The 17,394-nt window shown below is 31.9% G+C and overlaps 4 protein-coding genes across 4 annotated transcripts; 2 read left to right on the top strand and 2 right to left on the bottom strand.

The window, feature by feature from the left end:
- Window positions 1-738: 738 nt before the first annotated feature.
- Window positions 739-3,938, top strand: LOC123225043 (probable serine/threonine-protein kinase PBL7). Its single transcript, XM_044648892.1, has 6 exons — window positions 739-1,832; window positions 1,928-2,185; window positions 2,269-2,441; window positions 2,565-2,644; window positions 2,743-2,890; window positions 3,334-3,938. Exons 1-6 carry the CDS (start codon window positions 1,286-1,288, stop codon window positions 3,676-3,678), a joined length of 1,551 nt encoding a protein of 516 aa, XP_044504827.1. The 5' UTR covers window positions 739-1,285; the 3' UTR covers window positions 3,679-3,938.
- A 592-nt stretch (window positions 3,939-4,530) lies between these two features.
- On the bottom strand, window positions 4,531-4,951 carry LOC123224764 (polcalcin Bet v 4-like). The gene has a single exon (XM_044648471.1). The coding sequence runs from the start codon at window positions 4,914-4,916 to the stop codon at window positions 4,659-4,661; it is 258 nt and encodes an 85-aa protein (XP_044504406.1). The 5' UTR covers window positions 4,917-4,951; the 3' UTR covers window positions 4,531-4,658.
- Window positions 4,952-5,108: 157 nt separating this feature from the next.
- On the bottom strand, window positions 5,109-10,101 carry LOC123224763 (probable fructokinase-6, chloroplastic). Its single transcript, XM_044648470.1, has 7 exons — window positions 9,749-10,101; window positions 8,000-8,205; window positions 7,044-7,256; window positions 6,560-6,757; window positions 6,325-6,462; window positions 5,682-5,798; window positions 5,109-5,463 (listed from the first exon to the last, which is right to left on the bottom strand). Exons 1-7 carry the CDS (start codon window positions 9,879-9,881, stop codon window positions 5,329-5,331), a joined length of 1,140 nt encoding a protein of 379 aa, XP_044504405.1. The 5' UTR covers window positions 9,882-10,101; the 3' UTR covers window positions 5,109-5,328.
- Window positions 10,102-13,721: 3,620 nt separating this feature from the next.
- On the top strand, window positions 13,722-14,371 carry LOC123224967 (probable calcium-binding protein CML23). Its single transcript, XM_044648773.1, has one exon. It carries the CDS (start codon window positions 13,778-13,780, stop codon window positions 14,237-14,239), a length of 462 nt encoding a protein of 153 aa, XP_044504708.1. The 5' UTR covers window positions 13,722-13,777; the 3' UTR covers window positions 14,240-14,371.
- The last annotated feature ends 3,023 nt before the right edge of the window (window positions 14,372-17,394 follow it).

The following is a 17,394-nucleotide window of genomic DNA, read 5'->3' as shown; positions in this document are numbered from 1 at the left end:
CAAGATATATCAATAATATTTTAATTTAAATATATTAATAATAAGATAATAACTTGAAAAATAAATAAATAATTTGACAACATGGATTATTCTAATATATTATAGTTAGGAGTATATTTTTTAAGATAAAAATAATTTTATTTTTCAATTAAAAATAAAAAGCTAATTGAAGAATATTAATACAGAAAATATATTATCAACAATATGAAAAAAAAATTAATTATCTAATTTTATAATTTGACATCTGAACAAATCTTTATATTTTATTAATATAAAAACTAAAAAATATTTTAAATATTAATTTAATTAAATATAATAATTATTTATATATACTAATTTTAATATTTAATCAAACAATATCATACTATTAGAATGTATACGGAATTCGAATAAGACAGGACAGTGGCGACACCAAAGAATATTTAAAACTGGACGGTGGATTCTCGAAGTTTGACTTAACTTTTGACTACTTTAACGGTTAGGAATCGATTCAGAGTCATCCATTTTGTAAGAGTTGATGTTTAATTAGTCTGATTTATCTATATCTTTAATCTGATTTATCTAAAATAAATATTCTCTCCTTAATCTACCGAGTTATCCAACGAAATTCGAACTCAAATTCTCTGAACTATCGAGCAATTTTGAGTATTTTTCTGGATTTTCGAAAGATTTATTTGATATGAATAAATATATAAAAAAACTGTGGCATTCTTTACATGAAATTCTAATGTGACTTGATTAAGCCGAAGAAAGACGTCAAAGATGAGAGAGATTTTTGCTGGAGGTTGGAAGGTGTTGGATGGTGACCGAACTCCATTAAAAAATATTGCCAAACCATATTGCTGCAAGTTTTCCATACTGATCGATTATAGGTTTCTCTTCCTTTGTCTTCTTGGTTGAGGGTTGATGCTCTTTCTTTTTTATTTGTCATGTCACTTAACGTCCCAATTATGCATAAAATTTGCTCACCATCTTCTCTTTGTGGGTTCATGTTGTCCAATTCAGCCTGAGCAGTAAGAATCTCTTTTCCTTCTACTTTCGGAAGTTTGTTTTGGTTTGTTATAAGGGAAAGTCCGTTTGCATTACCCTGCACCGTCTCCTTCTAACCTAACATTAAGTTACTTGACTCACATTCTCTCTCTTTCTTTCTTTTATAAATTCTCTCCCACTCTTGAAGCAAAGGACCCGACTTTCCCTTTATTTAATTCTCCTTCACTTTTTTCTTTCTTTCTTTTTGGTTTCTGCTCCTGGGTTTCTGTGGTTAGATTGAGATTTATCATCAGGTATGGTTTTTTCCCAAGACAATAGCAATCATTCTAAGGACCCGCAGCAGCAGAGTGCTCTAACCACTATAGTTTCAGATCACTGTTATGACTATACACACGATAATGATCACAAGATCAGAACAGCTTTGAGAAAGATGATTTGGGATTTCGGTTTATCTTGTTTTTTGCCTCTTCACGGTGAGAAAGACAACCATGGAAATAAGAACGGTAAGAAAGGAAACAACTTGGAGCATAACAAGGCGTGGTTGCTTGCAGAGTCTGGTGGATGTGGAGGAGCAGAGAATAATGATCCACAATCTGTTCACTCTTCCTTCAGGTTCAGTCTCTGCTCTCAGGTTGAGCTTGAGTCCATGAATATCAGCTCTGCCGCTTCTGCCACTGTGTTGATGGTGAATTTGGACAATGGGTTGTGTGACTCTCACGCTCAAGATCAACTCAAGTGGAGAAGGATTCAGTCTCTCGAGAGGAGTATTTCTCCAGTGGCTAATTCTTTGATAAGGCTCAGTTATGGTGAAATTCTTGCGGCTACTCGTAATTTTTCTAAAGGTATTTGTAAACTTTATTTGATGTGTGAAACTTTCAATTTTGTTTTGATTTAGTTTGTTGTCTGAGATTGTAATTGACTCTGTTGTGGTGGGTAGGGAGAGTTCTGGGAAGAGGAGCCTTGAGCTTTGTTTTTAGAGGTAAAATTGGGTTTTTGAGAACTTCAGTGGCCATAAAGAAATTAGACAAGGAAGACAAGGAGTCTTCTAAAGCATTTTGTAGAGAATTGATGATTGCTAGTTCTCTTCACCATCCAAATATTGTTCCTCTTGTGGGTTTCTGTATCGATCCCGACGAGGGTTTGTTCCTGGTGTACATGTATGTCTCTGGGGGTAGCTTAGAGCATCATTTGCATGGTATGTTGTTTTCTTGATATTTTTGTTTGAATTAAATTTGAATTTGTAAGAGTTTAAGTGATTTATGTTGTATTGATTTGCAGAGAAGAAGAGAGGAGTAAAGGGTTCTTCAACACTAGCTTGGTCTGTTAGGTACAAAGTTGCCCTTGGAATTGCAGAGGCAGTTGCATATTTGCATAATGGAACTGAAAGATGTGTTGTTCACAGAGACATTAAACCCTCAAATATTCTTCTTTCTTCCAAAAAGACACCTAAGGTGAGAAATTCAGTTCCAATAATCACACTCTAGGGTCTTGTGATTCAATGGAAAATATGTTGTTCTCAATTTAGCGTATCATCCTATTAATTGTCAATTGGATGGTGAAACCGATGTTTGCAGTTATGTGATTTCGGGTTAGCTACTTGGACTTCTGCACCTTCAGTCCCTTTTCTCTGCAAAACCGTCAAAGGAACATTCGGGTATATGGTTTTAGAAAATATGGATTTGTTTCTTTGATCTGGAGTGAAATAGCATTGCCAAGTTTATTCCATTTACTGAAATTATATCCGAATTGCAGTTACTTGGCACCAGAGTATTTTCAACATGGAAAAGTATCTGATAAGACCGATGTCTATGCATTCGGAGTTGTCCTACTGGAACTGCTTACAGGGCGAAAGCCAATTGAAGCAAGAAGGCCACCAGGAGAAGAGAATCTGGTCCTATGGGTAGGTTGTTGTACTAAATACTTTAACTCCTCATCTTTGCCTTGACTTATTGATATTTAAAGCCATGGTCCTTTATTAGTTAGGTATAGTAAAATATTACCTTGGTATTGACAATAGCTGAAATTGTAAACCGCACATTAATTTTGACCACTTGGTCAACGAAAAAATTTCCCGGTAATGCTGTGAATGCCACAATTGTTTGTGTACTACCAGATTTTCCCACGGTAGACGGAATCACTGCTAATTTGATTCTTTGCAAGAATATGACAGTGCTAATTACTCAATTATAGATTTTATTGTCACCAATTCATTTCCATTATTTGCTGAGGTCAGTAGTTCATGAAATGGGATATATCTTCTTTTCCAGTTGATAATATCCTGGCCGAGGCTCGCAGCTTAACATCTTTGCAAACGTCAAATTCTAATATGCATTTCCTTTGCAGGCAAAACCCCTCTTACATAAAGGGATGGCAAGCATAGAAGAGTTGCTTGATCCAGGGCTCAAATGCACTTTGAAAAATTCCACTCAGATCGCCCGGATGGTTCAAGCTGCATCTGCCTGCGTAAGCAGTGAAGAATCACGAAGGCCAGGAATTGACGAAATTATAGCGATACTTAGAGGAGAAGAAGAATTAATTCACTCTGCTAGGAAAAAACACAATTTTTCCGGATATATTGACTGTTACTCTCAAATGCAACAAACCAAAAGTGACATGAAGAGTCACTTAGCCTTGGCAATGCTAGGAGTTTCTGAGTGCGAAGATGATGATCACGTTTATTGTCGTTGAAATTGAAACATAACACAAAGAAGAACCATCTAATTTATTTTTTCTCCTTTATTTTGTTGCTTGTTTGGGAGAAAAAAATGACAGAGATAGAACAGGAAAATGTGCTGAAATTTGTACATATGAAAAGAATGCTTTTCTGAGATAGTGTGTGTACATATTTTTCATTAATTCACCTGTCCCTTTACGCTCAAAAGGGAAAATGGTCTTCATTTGTAGAGCTTCCTTTTTGTTAAAGATTGCTGAACTGACTTTTTCATAAAGTTATGCATGTTCTTAAAAACCACATGTTTTAGCCTGAAATTAATGTATGATAAACATTTTCAGGGGCCATATCATTTTATACTATTTTTAAACCTAAAATTCTTTAAGATAGTTAAAGATTCTCATAGGTAGTTGGTTTAGTTATGATATTAGGTTAAAAATAAATTTAAAAAATATATATGAGTGAAAGTGTTTTCTGTTTTATGTGAATAAAATGACATTTTTGCAATACATGTTGCTAATAAAATTATTAATCTACATGTCTAATATAATTAAAATGTCACAAGAAGCTTGGAGAGAACAGGTAGCTGAGCTATCAGGAAGCTAGTGGGGGCTCTCTAATTATAAGAAGCAAAGTAGTTAATTTAATTAATAAAATCTCACTTAATGTGAGTATAACTTTATTACAGGATGCATATTTTGACATTTCTATTACAATAAAACTATATACGGACAAAATACCCAATTAAAATATTTAGATAATGTGTCATTATGTGGTTAAATGATTATCCAATTACATGATATCACGTTGGTACCCAGTTAAAGACTGATATGTCTCTATAATTAAATCAAGGAGAGAAGATAGGAACATACTACATAAAAGAATTTTATCCACATATTTCAATACCAGAAAGATTAACAATTGGGACTTATAGTAAGTTTTCTATTGGACACACAGACAGCTTAATATTCAGTGGAATGCATGAATAGAGAGAAATTTAGAATATTTTGGCAACATCCTTTATAAGGCCACGGTTGGCAAGAGCAAAATCTAAGTATTCCTGGTAGGAAATAAATCCATCACCATCAGTATCAATTTCATCCATCATATATTTAACTTCATCTGGGGAGACTGACCCCAGTGCTTTCAAGCAATCCCCCAACTCTGCTGCTGAAATTTGCCCATCGCCATTCAGGTCGAAGCGCTTGAAAATTCGCTCACGATCAGCCTGTTCCTGTGCATCATCATCAGCCATTTTGACTCTTACCCTGAAATTTTTTCCTGGAAAATTTGGTTTGTGATTGACATTCAGCTTTGCTTCTTAAAGAAAGGATTTGTCGACAAGGCCAACCAAATTGGGTGTGAGTTTGAGGTTGAGCACTTTTTCAGGATCACCAACAAAACTACTTATTACTAGATTGAGGCAATTGCATGACAAGTGGAAACATGAAAAAAATTGCCTGTATTACAAGCTAATTATAGTTATTATTTTTTGAATGTGTAGAAAATAATGATGAGGTTAAAAACAATATGAAGGGGTTGGATACATATAACTTATTTGATCAAGTAAATAGGTTCCTATGAAAACAACAGCGATATGCCAGGCTGAAACAATTGACGCAACCTCGAGTTGGTAGCTAGTTTTACAGAGACTGAAAGACAAGATTTTATGTTTTGGAAGTTTGAAGGGCATTCAGCACAGCTTCTCTAGTCGGCAATGCTGGAATCGCACCTCTCTCCAACACAGTCAGAGCACCACAGGCATTAGCAAACCTCAGAGCAGATCTCAGCTGGTCTTCTTTCTACAGGATCAAAATGAGAATAGAGAATATAAACATGCAAATTAAATTACAAAATTGAAACCCAAATTAAACTGAAAACTCAAACATACATAAAAATGTTTTTATATGTATGTTAATGAAGGTGACATTTGATTATAAACTTAATCCGAGTCAGATATTAATCATGAATTGAGATAATAATTGATATAATATCAATTATGTTTTAGAATGGGCAGTACCTCAAGCAATGAGAGATCAGCAGCAAGTTGTGATAATATTCCAGCTACAAAGGCATCTCCAGCACCAGTTGTGTCGACAGCATCTGCCTTTAAACCCTTGACTCTTCCACAGAAATCCTGAAAAATATAATAACATGGTTTACTTTAGATCTAATTTTAAGAAACGTAATCATTGTTGCATCTGTGATGAAAGACTGTCCCAAAAATCAAATTTAACATCACAATATCTAAAACATCAATTTATACCCAAAATTAAGTTCAATGAAACCCAAATTTTACAATTCGATAAGAGCAAAATTACTTTTGATCTGCTTTTCATTTAAATAATCTTTCAATAGGCTACTAAGGGATTATTGCTATGATTAAAGAGAGTTTATTTTAATTTGTTCACTATTTAAAAGCAAGAAGGTAAGCTTAAAGATTCCTAGTTTGGGAAGAAATTTGCGAAACTTCTTTCTCTTAATTAACTTTCACACAAGCTCAAATTCCTCCATTGTCAATCTTAATAACTTATCTTTCGTAAGTAATTACATGAAACTTCCATCATTTAATATTCTGTCACACTTAAGATCCACATGTAAGCAAGCACAAATACATATGTAGATACCAAAAAATGTGAAAAGAGAACATTTAGAGGGCTTACCTTGGTGTAATACCTGCAACCATCTGGACCCTCAGTGACAAGGAGCAATTTAAGATTTGGATGGTATAATTTTCGAACAACAGCATCGTCGTATGGATCTTCACCTTGGGTTAGAAAAGTAACTTCCTCTTCACTTATCTGGACATTTAATGAACTGTTAAAATCAAGCAGTACTATTTTTCAAAATTTTCTAGAAAGACAGCAAAAAAGGAAAAACAGAAATGTAGATTGTTACCTTGATAATATCAGCAGTCTCCCAAATGCTAAGAATTCCTTCTCTTGCTTTGTCAGCAGATGCCCACAATGGAAGCCTTAGGTTGGGGTCATAAGATACGACCACACCAGCATCCTTTGCAGCTTTTGCTGCAGCAATATGAGCTGACTTGCATGGTTCTGTAATCAAACTTATTGAACCATAATGAAAAATCTTTGCCTGTGCGATGAAGGGTAAGAATTAAACCAAATTATACATAAAAACTAACAAAATGACTGAAGAAATAGACAGAAAATGCGTAGAATATTTTAAACTGTATGTCACCGGAAATCAGACTCTAACACAGGAGTAATTCATACAAATGAATTCTGTTAAGTGGAAAGAATAATTGTTTTGAGACAAATTTATGAACTAAATAACTGTTTCAGACTTTCAGTCACTCTTTAGTTGGTTTTTTTTCTTTTTGCTTTTAGTATAATTGACAGTTTCGGCAATTACTTCATACCTTCCTAATCAAATCTAAATCGAGTTCAGCTTCTTGAAGCAACATATCTGCACTGGGATTACGATAAAACATGAACTCACGTTCCCCATCACTCCTCAGAGTAACAAATGCCAGAGCTGTTCGTGCACCAGGATCAAAACGCATACCATCACTATTCACATTGTTCTCCTTTAATATATCAGCAAGCATGTAACCAAATTCATCTTCACCAACCTGAGCACATTGCATAAAACATTAAAGATCTAAGAGACTGTAACCACACTCACAGAAAATCATACAAAGGAAATGAGATCTTCATTATGGTAATGTAGGAAATAAATTCTTTTATCTTGTTTGAAATACATTATCAATTTTAAATCGTATAAAATGAAACAATGTAATACCAAAAAAATTGATTATTTATCTGGTAATCAGGCTTGTTTGATGGAAACACAACCAACACCAGATCATTTTCATGTTTTCATTTTGCATATGCTAGTAGTCTGGGTTAATTTAAACATTTGATAAAAATAATTACTCCCAAGAAAAAACAACGAAAATCAGATAGTTAAACTATTAAAACCTTGACTACCACTTGGTACAAGAATTCTCAGATAAAGAGTTGATAAAGCCAATACGCAATTCAAAATTTGGATTTATTCAATATCTAGAAGGAATCATTAATTTACTATTCTGTTTCAACCCATCAACCATGTTCATTTTGTTATGTATTGCCCAGTGTTACCTTTTTCTTAACAAAGATAACCATACAGAAATACTAAAAACAATCACAAGATGCAACTGGATATGTAAACATAATAATTAAAAGAAAAAGAACCCAATTTCTAAGCTACGGTTTGAATGATTAAGAAAAAGATCAAAAAAAAAAATCGAAGAGGAAAATTAGCTACCTAGGAAACATGGACAAGAGCTACTATGTTAGCAGGAGTTGAAACAGCTATGATCTGAAATGATACCTTCCCAATAAAAGCTGATGATCCACCAAGACGAGCTATGCCAACAGCAACATTGGCAGGTGCACCACCAGGAGCTTTCTTGAAAGCTGGTGACTCAGCCAGTGAAAGCCCATTAATAGTTGGGACAAAATCAATCAGCATTTCCCCAAAACAAACAATAAGGGGAGATTCTTTAGTTTCAGGTACTCCACCAGAAAATGCTTTGACTAGCATGTATCAAAGTTACCAAGGATCAGCAAATAGCACCACATGTAGAAGTCAAATGTAAATTGGTAACTAGAAGATCAGTTTTTATAAAACAATCCAATTCTATGTGTATAAGCCCTTCAAACTAACAGTACATGAAGAGCAAGATTTGCAGTTTGATTCGTCACAGCTGTAGAATCAAATTATATGAATTAATAGAATAAACACTACTCTTTTTACCATAACATATCTTATCATATGCATAACAAATTCAGTCTAACATATATATTTAGCAACATCTGCATTTAAAAAACTTTATTATTAACCTTAGATATTTCTCTCAATTGCTGGTAGTATCAGAGAATCAGGACATTTCATTTTCACGATGTCTACAACAGTTCAACTATATAAAAGAGTGCAAAAAATAAGCTGTATGAGTTAGAGAGCCTAAGCCTTTGTAAAAACAAGTATTGCCACTAATGCCAGTATCCTATCTATATGCTTAGAACTAGGATGATCATGAAATCATGGAAAACTGTCATGCCCGAATACAAATTTAGCTTCATTTGGACCTTGAAAGGTTACTCCAAAAAGGTTTCATATGAGAACTATAACAGATATTGACAAGATAAGGTCATAGATGCAGAATGAAATCTGCTTCCAAGTATATTTGCCATGGCACAATTGTTATTTTGTGGTAACTGATAACACGTGTTTTCATATGCCATTTTCAGCATGAAGTTTTTTCTGCCCTTCTTCTATTGGCACTTGCTTTAGACATTCAAAATTTATTTTTCATGAATTGAAGAAAAAGCTATCTCTTAGCATTATCATTCAGCCAAAATCACCAGAGATACCATTCAGAGTTTTATTAGTCGTTAGAGAGAGATCTATGCAGAACAGTTGTGAATGTGAATGTAAGGTGACTACATGGATTCACCCCCTCGTTAATTGCATCCCCCACTATCCATTAACTTCCCCTAGACACATCTGAAGCTGCTTCCACTTGGAAAGGCCAGAAAACAATTAAAAGCTAAAAACTTGCGCTTGAGACCAACAATTGTAATCACATTCTGACAATCAGGTAACAGTTTTGAACCAAGTTTCTCCCTCTTAAACGTCTATATACTCTTTAATGGTAATTTCTGCAACCCCACAGACTTCACAAATGTTTCCGTGCAAGATGCTTTAATGCCTATATTCTCCACATATATTTATTATAATATTAAAGATGATTTCCTAAAATATAAATATGAATATTATTGCATCTCCTATAAAACTTATCAACACATTACCATTCTGATCTCGATTTTTCAAAATCGGTTTCATTTCAGGAACCAATCACAACTGCTAGTGGTGCATAAAAGCCAAATCAAGTTGCAAAATTCCATTAATATGTTACAGCTATTCATGCATAATCATATTGTTCTTTTCTGACATGTAACACTAAACAACTTCCCACAAGCAAATTAAAGAAAATCAGCACACCCACAAGCCAGAAACGTTAATACCAAGCCATACATATAGACAATAAAGCATTCAATAAAAGAGTTGAGAACCCACCACGGGCATTCAGTCGAGGAAGCGAAACGAGGGAGGAAGACGAAGCTTTAACCGTTGAGTGAGTGAACTTAAGTGAGCTGTGAGAGTAAGAAGAAACGCCAGCAGTGAAGCAAAAAGAAGAATGAAGAGCCATGGCTTGGAATACGGTGGCTGTGGGATGACGGTACAAGATGGATGGAGATATAAAGAAGGGAATTTTTGGTGAGGAATTTGAAGAAAGAAGACGGGTGTCAGGGTTCAAGAGGTGAAACTGGAGAAAGTTGGAAAAAATTAAGTAAACAAGTGCTTTGTAGGGACAATCAAAGAGATTAACGGAGAAAGCGAGGAGATCCAATTCAACCAGTGTATTGTTTGTAACCACATCACTGTCCTATTATGAACCATTGTATTTGTTCCCTTTTTTGAATATACTGATTTTTTGGGTTATTAATTTAAATAGACCTTTTTCAAGGGTAATATAAGAAAAAAAAAACCCTTAATCCTACTTTATATCTAAATTGACCCATAGACCTGTTAACAAAACTACGTTTAATAAAAAATCTTAAAAAGTTTCATTTTTAACCCTTTTCACTTTCATTTAGATATTAAAATCCGAAATCAATAAAGAATATACGTTATATCCAAGTATTTAAGCGAAAAACTAACTTTAAACTCTATTTATAAAATGATTATGTAGTATTATTAAGTGTTTTAATTACATTTTTGTAGGAATGAGTTGAATTTCGTAAGTATGTGTAATTGAAATCTAGCACAAGTTGGGTTGCAATGATATTTCATCATATATAATGCATGTAGGTCTTATTAAAATTTTAATAAATGTAATTTGTTGAGACTAACCGATATTTTATATTAAGAGGATTAAATGATATTTTTATCATACATGTCATATGTGGTATACCTAAAATCTTGGATAAAACGGATTTTTTTTATATTAGGTAATTTTTTAAATTCTTAAATAATTAATTTATATATTATTTATTACTCTTGCATAATTACTCCGAACATCGGATGTTATTCTTTTAGTTGCATACGAAGAACAATAAATGAGGATGAAAGCTAAAATAATGAATTATGTTGACAAAAAACTAAAAATATTGATAATCCAATCATACATGACATACAAGAAATTATTTAGTTATTAAATAACTTTCTACGTATTGGTATAACTTTAGCAAAACATACAAGGAATTAGTTTAGTTATTAAGTCTCTATGTATCGATATAACTTTAACAAATAATTAATTATAGTGTTTTACAAATTCGATAAAGACTTGAATCCAAAATATTTTTTTAAAAGTTTTAATATTTCACTAGTTTTATTAACTATTTTTTATACGATGTGATTGAGTATTATTTTATTTTTAATTCAAAATCATTAAATCATATATTATTATTAATACACCAAATAATTCTTATCGTTAACACATATAATTTTATTGGTGGAAATTTTTATGATCTCTGTTGTGGCAAAATTCCAATTATCCTTTGTAGATACCCATAATTCACACATATACGGGTAATTTCTCCAAACTTTAATATATTACCTACAAAAATATAATTTTAGGGTAAGAGATAGTTTTTGTATTGCCTCCTTAAACACGGGCATTTAAATTAATTACTTAAAAGGACAACAAGTTACAAATCGCTATTGGGAATACTACCCGAATCTTTTTTAAGCATATTTCCTAATGATAAAGAGCATAGTTTGACAACTTTGGAAGGCGACATTAAGTTGACACGTGTACCACTAAAGCAAACATTTGTTATGTTTAGCCATAAAGTTTTTAAGGGGGGTGGAACTATGCAGATGAATTAGCCATAGTTTGACAATCTCTAGAAGACGATATTTATATATATATGAATAAAATATAAAGAATAATCAAATATTCTTAAAATATATATAGAATTAGGCCTAAATATAATTCAAGCTTATCCGATCTTAAAAGGTAGCTCGGCTAAATTTAGTTTGAATCAAATTTATTTAATTCAAATTTTAGTTTAATCCAAGATAAAAGATTTGATCTATTTTTTAAAGGTGTTTAATTCGAATTTTTTGTTTGAATTAATAGTTTGAATTCGTGATTTGATTCGGTTTGAATTCATGACTCTAATAAGAAATTTTGAATATTATTTGGATAAAATGATATCATTCTTCATTTAGTTTAATTCGAACTAAATTAAACTAAACTACTTATTTAAACAATTGATTTGAACAACGAAATCAAGTCAAATTCAAACCAAACTAAATTGATTCATTCTTCATTTAAATCAAACTCAAATCGAATTTAATTTTAGCTTGACAAACACGAATCAAGTTATTTTTTATTAAAACAAAATTCAAATTAAAATGTATTCAAATTTGGTCGGATTCAAATTCACCATTTTATAGAATCTCATAATATATGGAATACAATGATTACATCATATACTATAGTATTTTAAATTTGTAGAGACGTGTAGTTGATATCAACATTGTAAGTTATTGTTGTTTAAATCAATGGCAATTCATTAATGTAATCATTTTTTTGGGAGTTATACGAACTCATCCAAGAGGTTGAGCACCACCCATTTAATGGAACAACTAAATTAATCATAGAGTAATGTTATTTGTACATATTTTTTATATATAATTTAAGTATATAGATAATATATTAAATAATTTATTATTTTATTTTTAATTTAAAATTATCTAATAATATAATAACACATAATATATATACTTAAATTATATACAAAACGTGTATACCTTTTATTGTTAATTACAATGTTCTATCATCTTTGCACTTCCATAGCCAACTTGAGTTGGAATTTTTTTTCGAGCTCGGCCCAAATGGTTCTTTATTAAGCCCATGAACAAAAAAAAAAGGATCTAGAAAAGTGACATAGGCCTAGGGTGGGTTTAATGGGGTCGTCCGAATCCACTCAGGCCCATTGTGATTACGTCCTTGTAAAACATGTGGTGTCCAATGAAAACTTAAATCTTGATACTTGATGCATGGGAAAATTATTGGTACCGTAATCAATTTGATTAGTAGGCCCACCAATTCAATAATTAAATAAGAAATAAAGATATTGGATATGAGAGATCTTCAAAAATTAGAAGTAAAAGACAAAAATAGTAATTTTTTATACAAAATATGAGAATTTGCTAATTTTACCTTTGCTTTGATTACCTTTTAAATGGGACAGTCGATGCGATATCCTAAATAATAATAATAATAATAATTAGAAAGAGTAAATATAAACAATTTGACCATAATATTAATAATAATAAATATATATTTTCTTGTACTTGAATTAAATTGGTGTCTCCTGTCGTCTAACTCAAGTCCTTTTCATGGCTGCCTTTACGCTAATGTCTACACGCTTTCTTCAATTCGCGGTAAAATATTTAAGCACGCGCCACTCATTTTCTCCTTTTTTTTTTTCTAACAACCAATTTCCACCTGGCTTTATTACTTTACCCATCGTAAGGGCAAAGTCAAGTATTTCTGTCTTGACTTCCACGTAACTAGCAGACAAATTATAAAAAAAATGGCTTCATTTTCCTAATTATAGTATTTTTTATAATTTAATTATTAATTAAACAGATTTATTATTGTTATTATAATATATAATGACCCCCTGGAGCACGCGTTAACAGGTAAATGTCACCGTCTTTGACTAAGACCGCATTCTGATTGGGTCTCAGTCCTTCCTCTCTTTCTTTCCACTTTAAAACTCTCAATCACTAAAAAAAGAAAAAATCAGCTGCACCCACTTATTCACATTTTGGAACGTGTCGCAATTTTATTACCTCTCAACTCTCAGCTGGCAACCGATTAACAACAAACCCTTGACTATGCACGTTAACTAATTGCACTCGCCCGCAGTCTATACGCACAGCAAAAGGGTACTGTTGTCCGGCATTGGAAATTTACATCTTCTGCGCGTTAAAACCGCGTGACAGCTACTCTATATAAAGGGAATAAGTATTTTGGTCAAAAAATTTAGGAGTTTTAAAACTAGAACTTCCTCTTCTTGCTTGAGAATGGCGAAAAGTAGAGATGCGAATTGTTTGGGTTCAATGGAGGAAGTTCGCAAAGTGTTCAACAAGTTCGACAAGAACGGCGACGGAAGGATCTCCTCCGACGAGCTTAAGGACATTCTTCATGCGCTCGGCTCCAAGACTTCGCCGGAGGAGGTCCGACGTGTAATGCAAGAGATTGATAAGGATGGTGATGGCTACATTGACTTCGACGAGTTCGTAGCGTTTCACACGGGAGGCGCTTCAGCTAGTGGTGATGGTTCGAAGGAGTTGAAGGACGCGTTTGATCTGTTTGATGTTGACAAGAACGGTTTGATATCAGTTAGTGAGTTGCATTCGGTGTTGAGGAAACTTGGAGAGAAGTGTTCGAAGAATGATTGCGAGAAGATGATCAAAAAGGTAGATGCCGACGGCGATGGCCATGTTAACTTTGAAGAGTTTAAGAAGATGATGACTCGTGCCTAACGGCCGAACAAGGTTAGATCGAACGAAGGTAGCTTGCTACTTCTTTTAGGTTACATTTCCAGAAAAAGCTGTTTGAATCAATCGTTCGCCAACAAAGCGTTAAATAGATCTGGCCTTTTATCATTGCACTAATTTCTGAGTCTTTTTCGCTTTATGTATATCAATCTGCTAATTGTTCACGTACGCCTCGAGTCTTTAGACTTTGCCGTCTTAGGAGGATTTGATACGTTCAAAAATTATATATAATATGAATATAAAAATGAAGTGTTGTGGAAGTAAATTTGACTTGAACGGAGATGGGAAAACGTGTGGTAGTGGAAATAAAACTAGAATTTGAAAAAAAAAAAATAATAATGAAATTTTATTTGTCGGGTGATGAGGACATATACGCGTTAGATATGGGAGAAGCTGATGTCAACGCTGAATTGTTTGCTTGGCTCTAATAACTTGTTGAATCTTGATCTGATCCATCTTATTGCTCAACTATTCTGTATTAATACTCATCTTTTGAGTTATGCGTTTCCGGAGTACACATTCTGCAAAAGTAATGTCTTTACTTTTCTGTCGGGTTAGCTTCATAAAACCTATTAATTGTTTTCAATGAATCATTTTTTTCCCAGATTTAAATAAATTTTTATTAAGATATAATTTAATTAGATTCTTTGTCTTCGTTGTTGGACTTCCATGGAGATTTCTTGTCCTTTTATAACGACCAAATGACTATTGCCACAAAAGTTTTGATGCAAACTTTATTTATTATCAAAATTTAAATACCTATTAAATTTTAGTATTATAAGATATTCTCACTTAATAAAAAAATATTAAAAAATTATAAATTTATCACATTTTTTTCTAGGTTTAAAAACTAATAATTTTTTCCTAATTAAAATTTAAAAAATGACCATTTTTTTTTAGAGTTTGTATTTTCTTTCTTGCCACTTCTCTAATGATCGAAGCCAGCCAGCCAGCCAACCATCACCCTCTCATCTCTCAGACAAGGATGAATTGTCAAAACCATTGGAGGTTAATCGATGATTCATTGGCGAGAATTTGTGCAACACACAGATCATGTATGTTATTGTCGAAAGAATGCGTGCCCTCGAGAGTCACTAGAGAGGAAGTTTGACATCGACAACAAGAATAGAAGGGCAAACGTCGTCTCTTTCAATGAGAACAAACAAAGGAGCGTGACAAAACTTTGGGAGAGGAAGAGACGTGGGCTGAAATGCTAGAGAGGAAGAGACGCACGACGACTAGAAGAGGAAAGGTCATGTTGGGAGTGCACTGGTCTATAGAGATATCATCAGAGATGAAGATTGGGTTGATGGGAGAGAAATCACCATCGACAAATTTCAGAAGGCCAAAGAAATCGATGAGAACAGATAAAGGTTGGACTGAAGTTGAAGAGGGGTTTAATTGAAATTTTTTAGAAGGTTGGGGGCGATTGGAATTGGGAAAAATGTGGGAGGCTAAGCAAAACTCTAAACTTAAAGGGGAAATGTAAGTTTTTAAATTTAGAAAATATGAGAGATTAAAGGGCAAAAATAAATATTTTAAAACTTTAGGATAATCAAAAAATATGAATTTAAATAAAATTTCTAAAAAATGATTTTATCCTTAACAATAATAATAAAATTTAATAGACAATTGGGTATTAAAATTTTTGATAATTAATGGGTGAAAAGTTGGTTTTGTATCAAACCTTGGGCATTTGGACTTTTAGAGTTGATATTGACATATAAAACTATGCCTATAGGATATTTATTCCATACATTAGATTCTTTTATATTTTCTCATTTTCTGTATACGTTTAGTTTAGTTAATATTTTATTATCAAAATTAAAATTGAAAGATATAAATAATAATTATATTTGATTATAGTTAATAAAAAAATATTATTTTACTTAAATGTTATTTGATTTAATTATTTTAAAATATTTTTATATTATTTATTATATTAATTAAAAATAAAATTATTTTTACCCTAAAAAATTAATAAATAAAGAAATAATTATAATAAAATTAATATTTTTTAATATTTTTTTAATATTTAAAATAAATATAATAAAATATAAAAAATAAAAGATAAATTATCAGAGTAATTTTTATTTATCATCAACCAAACTTTCCCTACAAGATGAGCTCATCTGTATTGAAACCTGAACCATTACACTTTGCCCTATATAAAAAAAATTTCTTCAGATTCAATGGAGGATTAATTATAATAGGAAAATTTAATCCTTGTTCTACAAAATGCGCAGAGTTAAGGATGAATTCGGAGGGGCATTGATGGGTTGATGTAGCTTCATTCTATGTCAGTTCATATTTGGAACGACAAGGATAATTATATCTAAATATTAAATCAATGCAATAGGTTAATGTGAAAGTAAATAAAAAGTAATAATTATAATAAAAACCCAAACGCCAACTCATAAATTAGAGTTAAAAATAAAATTATTATTTTATTAATAATATTAAAAAATATATAATTTTATCTTATTTTTTCTTTTTGAGTTTTAAAAACTCGTATTTCAACTCAATCTTAATTTTAAAAAGTAATTTTTTTCTTCCAAATTCTTAAGGTTTATTATAAACTTAGACAAATAAAAAAATGATTTTCATTTGGCCTATGAATGAATATTTAAAATTTTGAAACTCTATAAATAAGCATTTATCTTTATATTAAAATTTGGATGAAAAATAGTTCTTTCGACTTTTCAATAATATTAAAAAAAAATCACCTAAATGAGATTTTGACACGTGCAGTACAATGAGAAAACAAATAAAAAATTCCATGAATATAACAAATGAAAACCTTTTCAACTGATCTCATGGTTCTATATAATCACACTGCTAAGAACGAGTTACAATTTTGATTTCACTTGTTACAAACTTACAATCCCTAGGATAGAATACAGTGTTACATATTGGAAGCTAAATTAAAATTTACTGTAAAGTGTAAATAATCTGTTGTTACACCTGATGATTTAATATCTTCTAAATTATAATAAGGCCAAAAGACTTATTCCCATCCGAGGTTTAGTACATACCTAAACTCTCATTTGTTAATTTTCAAAAATTTAAAACTAACAATTTAATTTTAGCATAGTTTTAAAAAGTTACTTTTTTATTCCAACCATATAAGATTTTCATAT

This window comes from Mangifera indica, chromosome 9, assembly GCF_011075055.1.
Source record: "Mangifera indica cultivar Alphonso chromosome 9, CATAS_Mindica_2.1, whole genome shotgun sequence".
NCBI classification, from domain to species: Eukaryota; Viridiplantae; Streptophyta; class Magnoliopsida; order Sapindales; family Anacardiaceae; genus Mangifera; species Mangifera indica.
The sequence above is the reverse complement of the archived record's forward strand: the minus strand, read 5'-3'. Positions and strand labels throughout refer to the sequence as shown.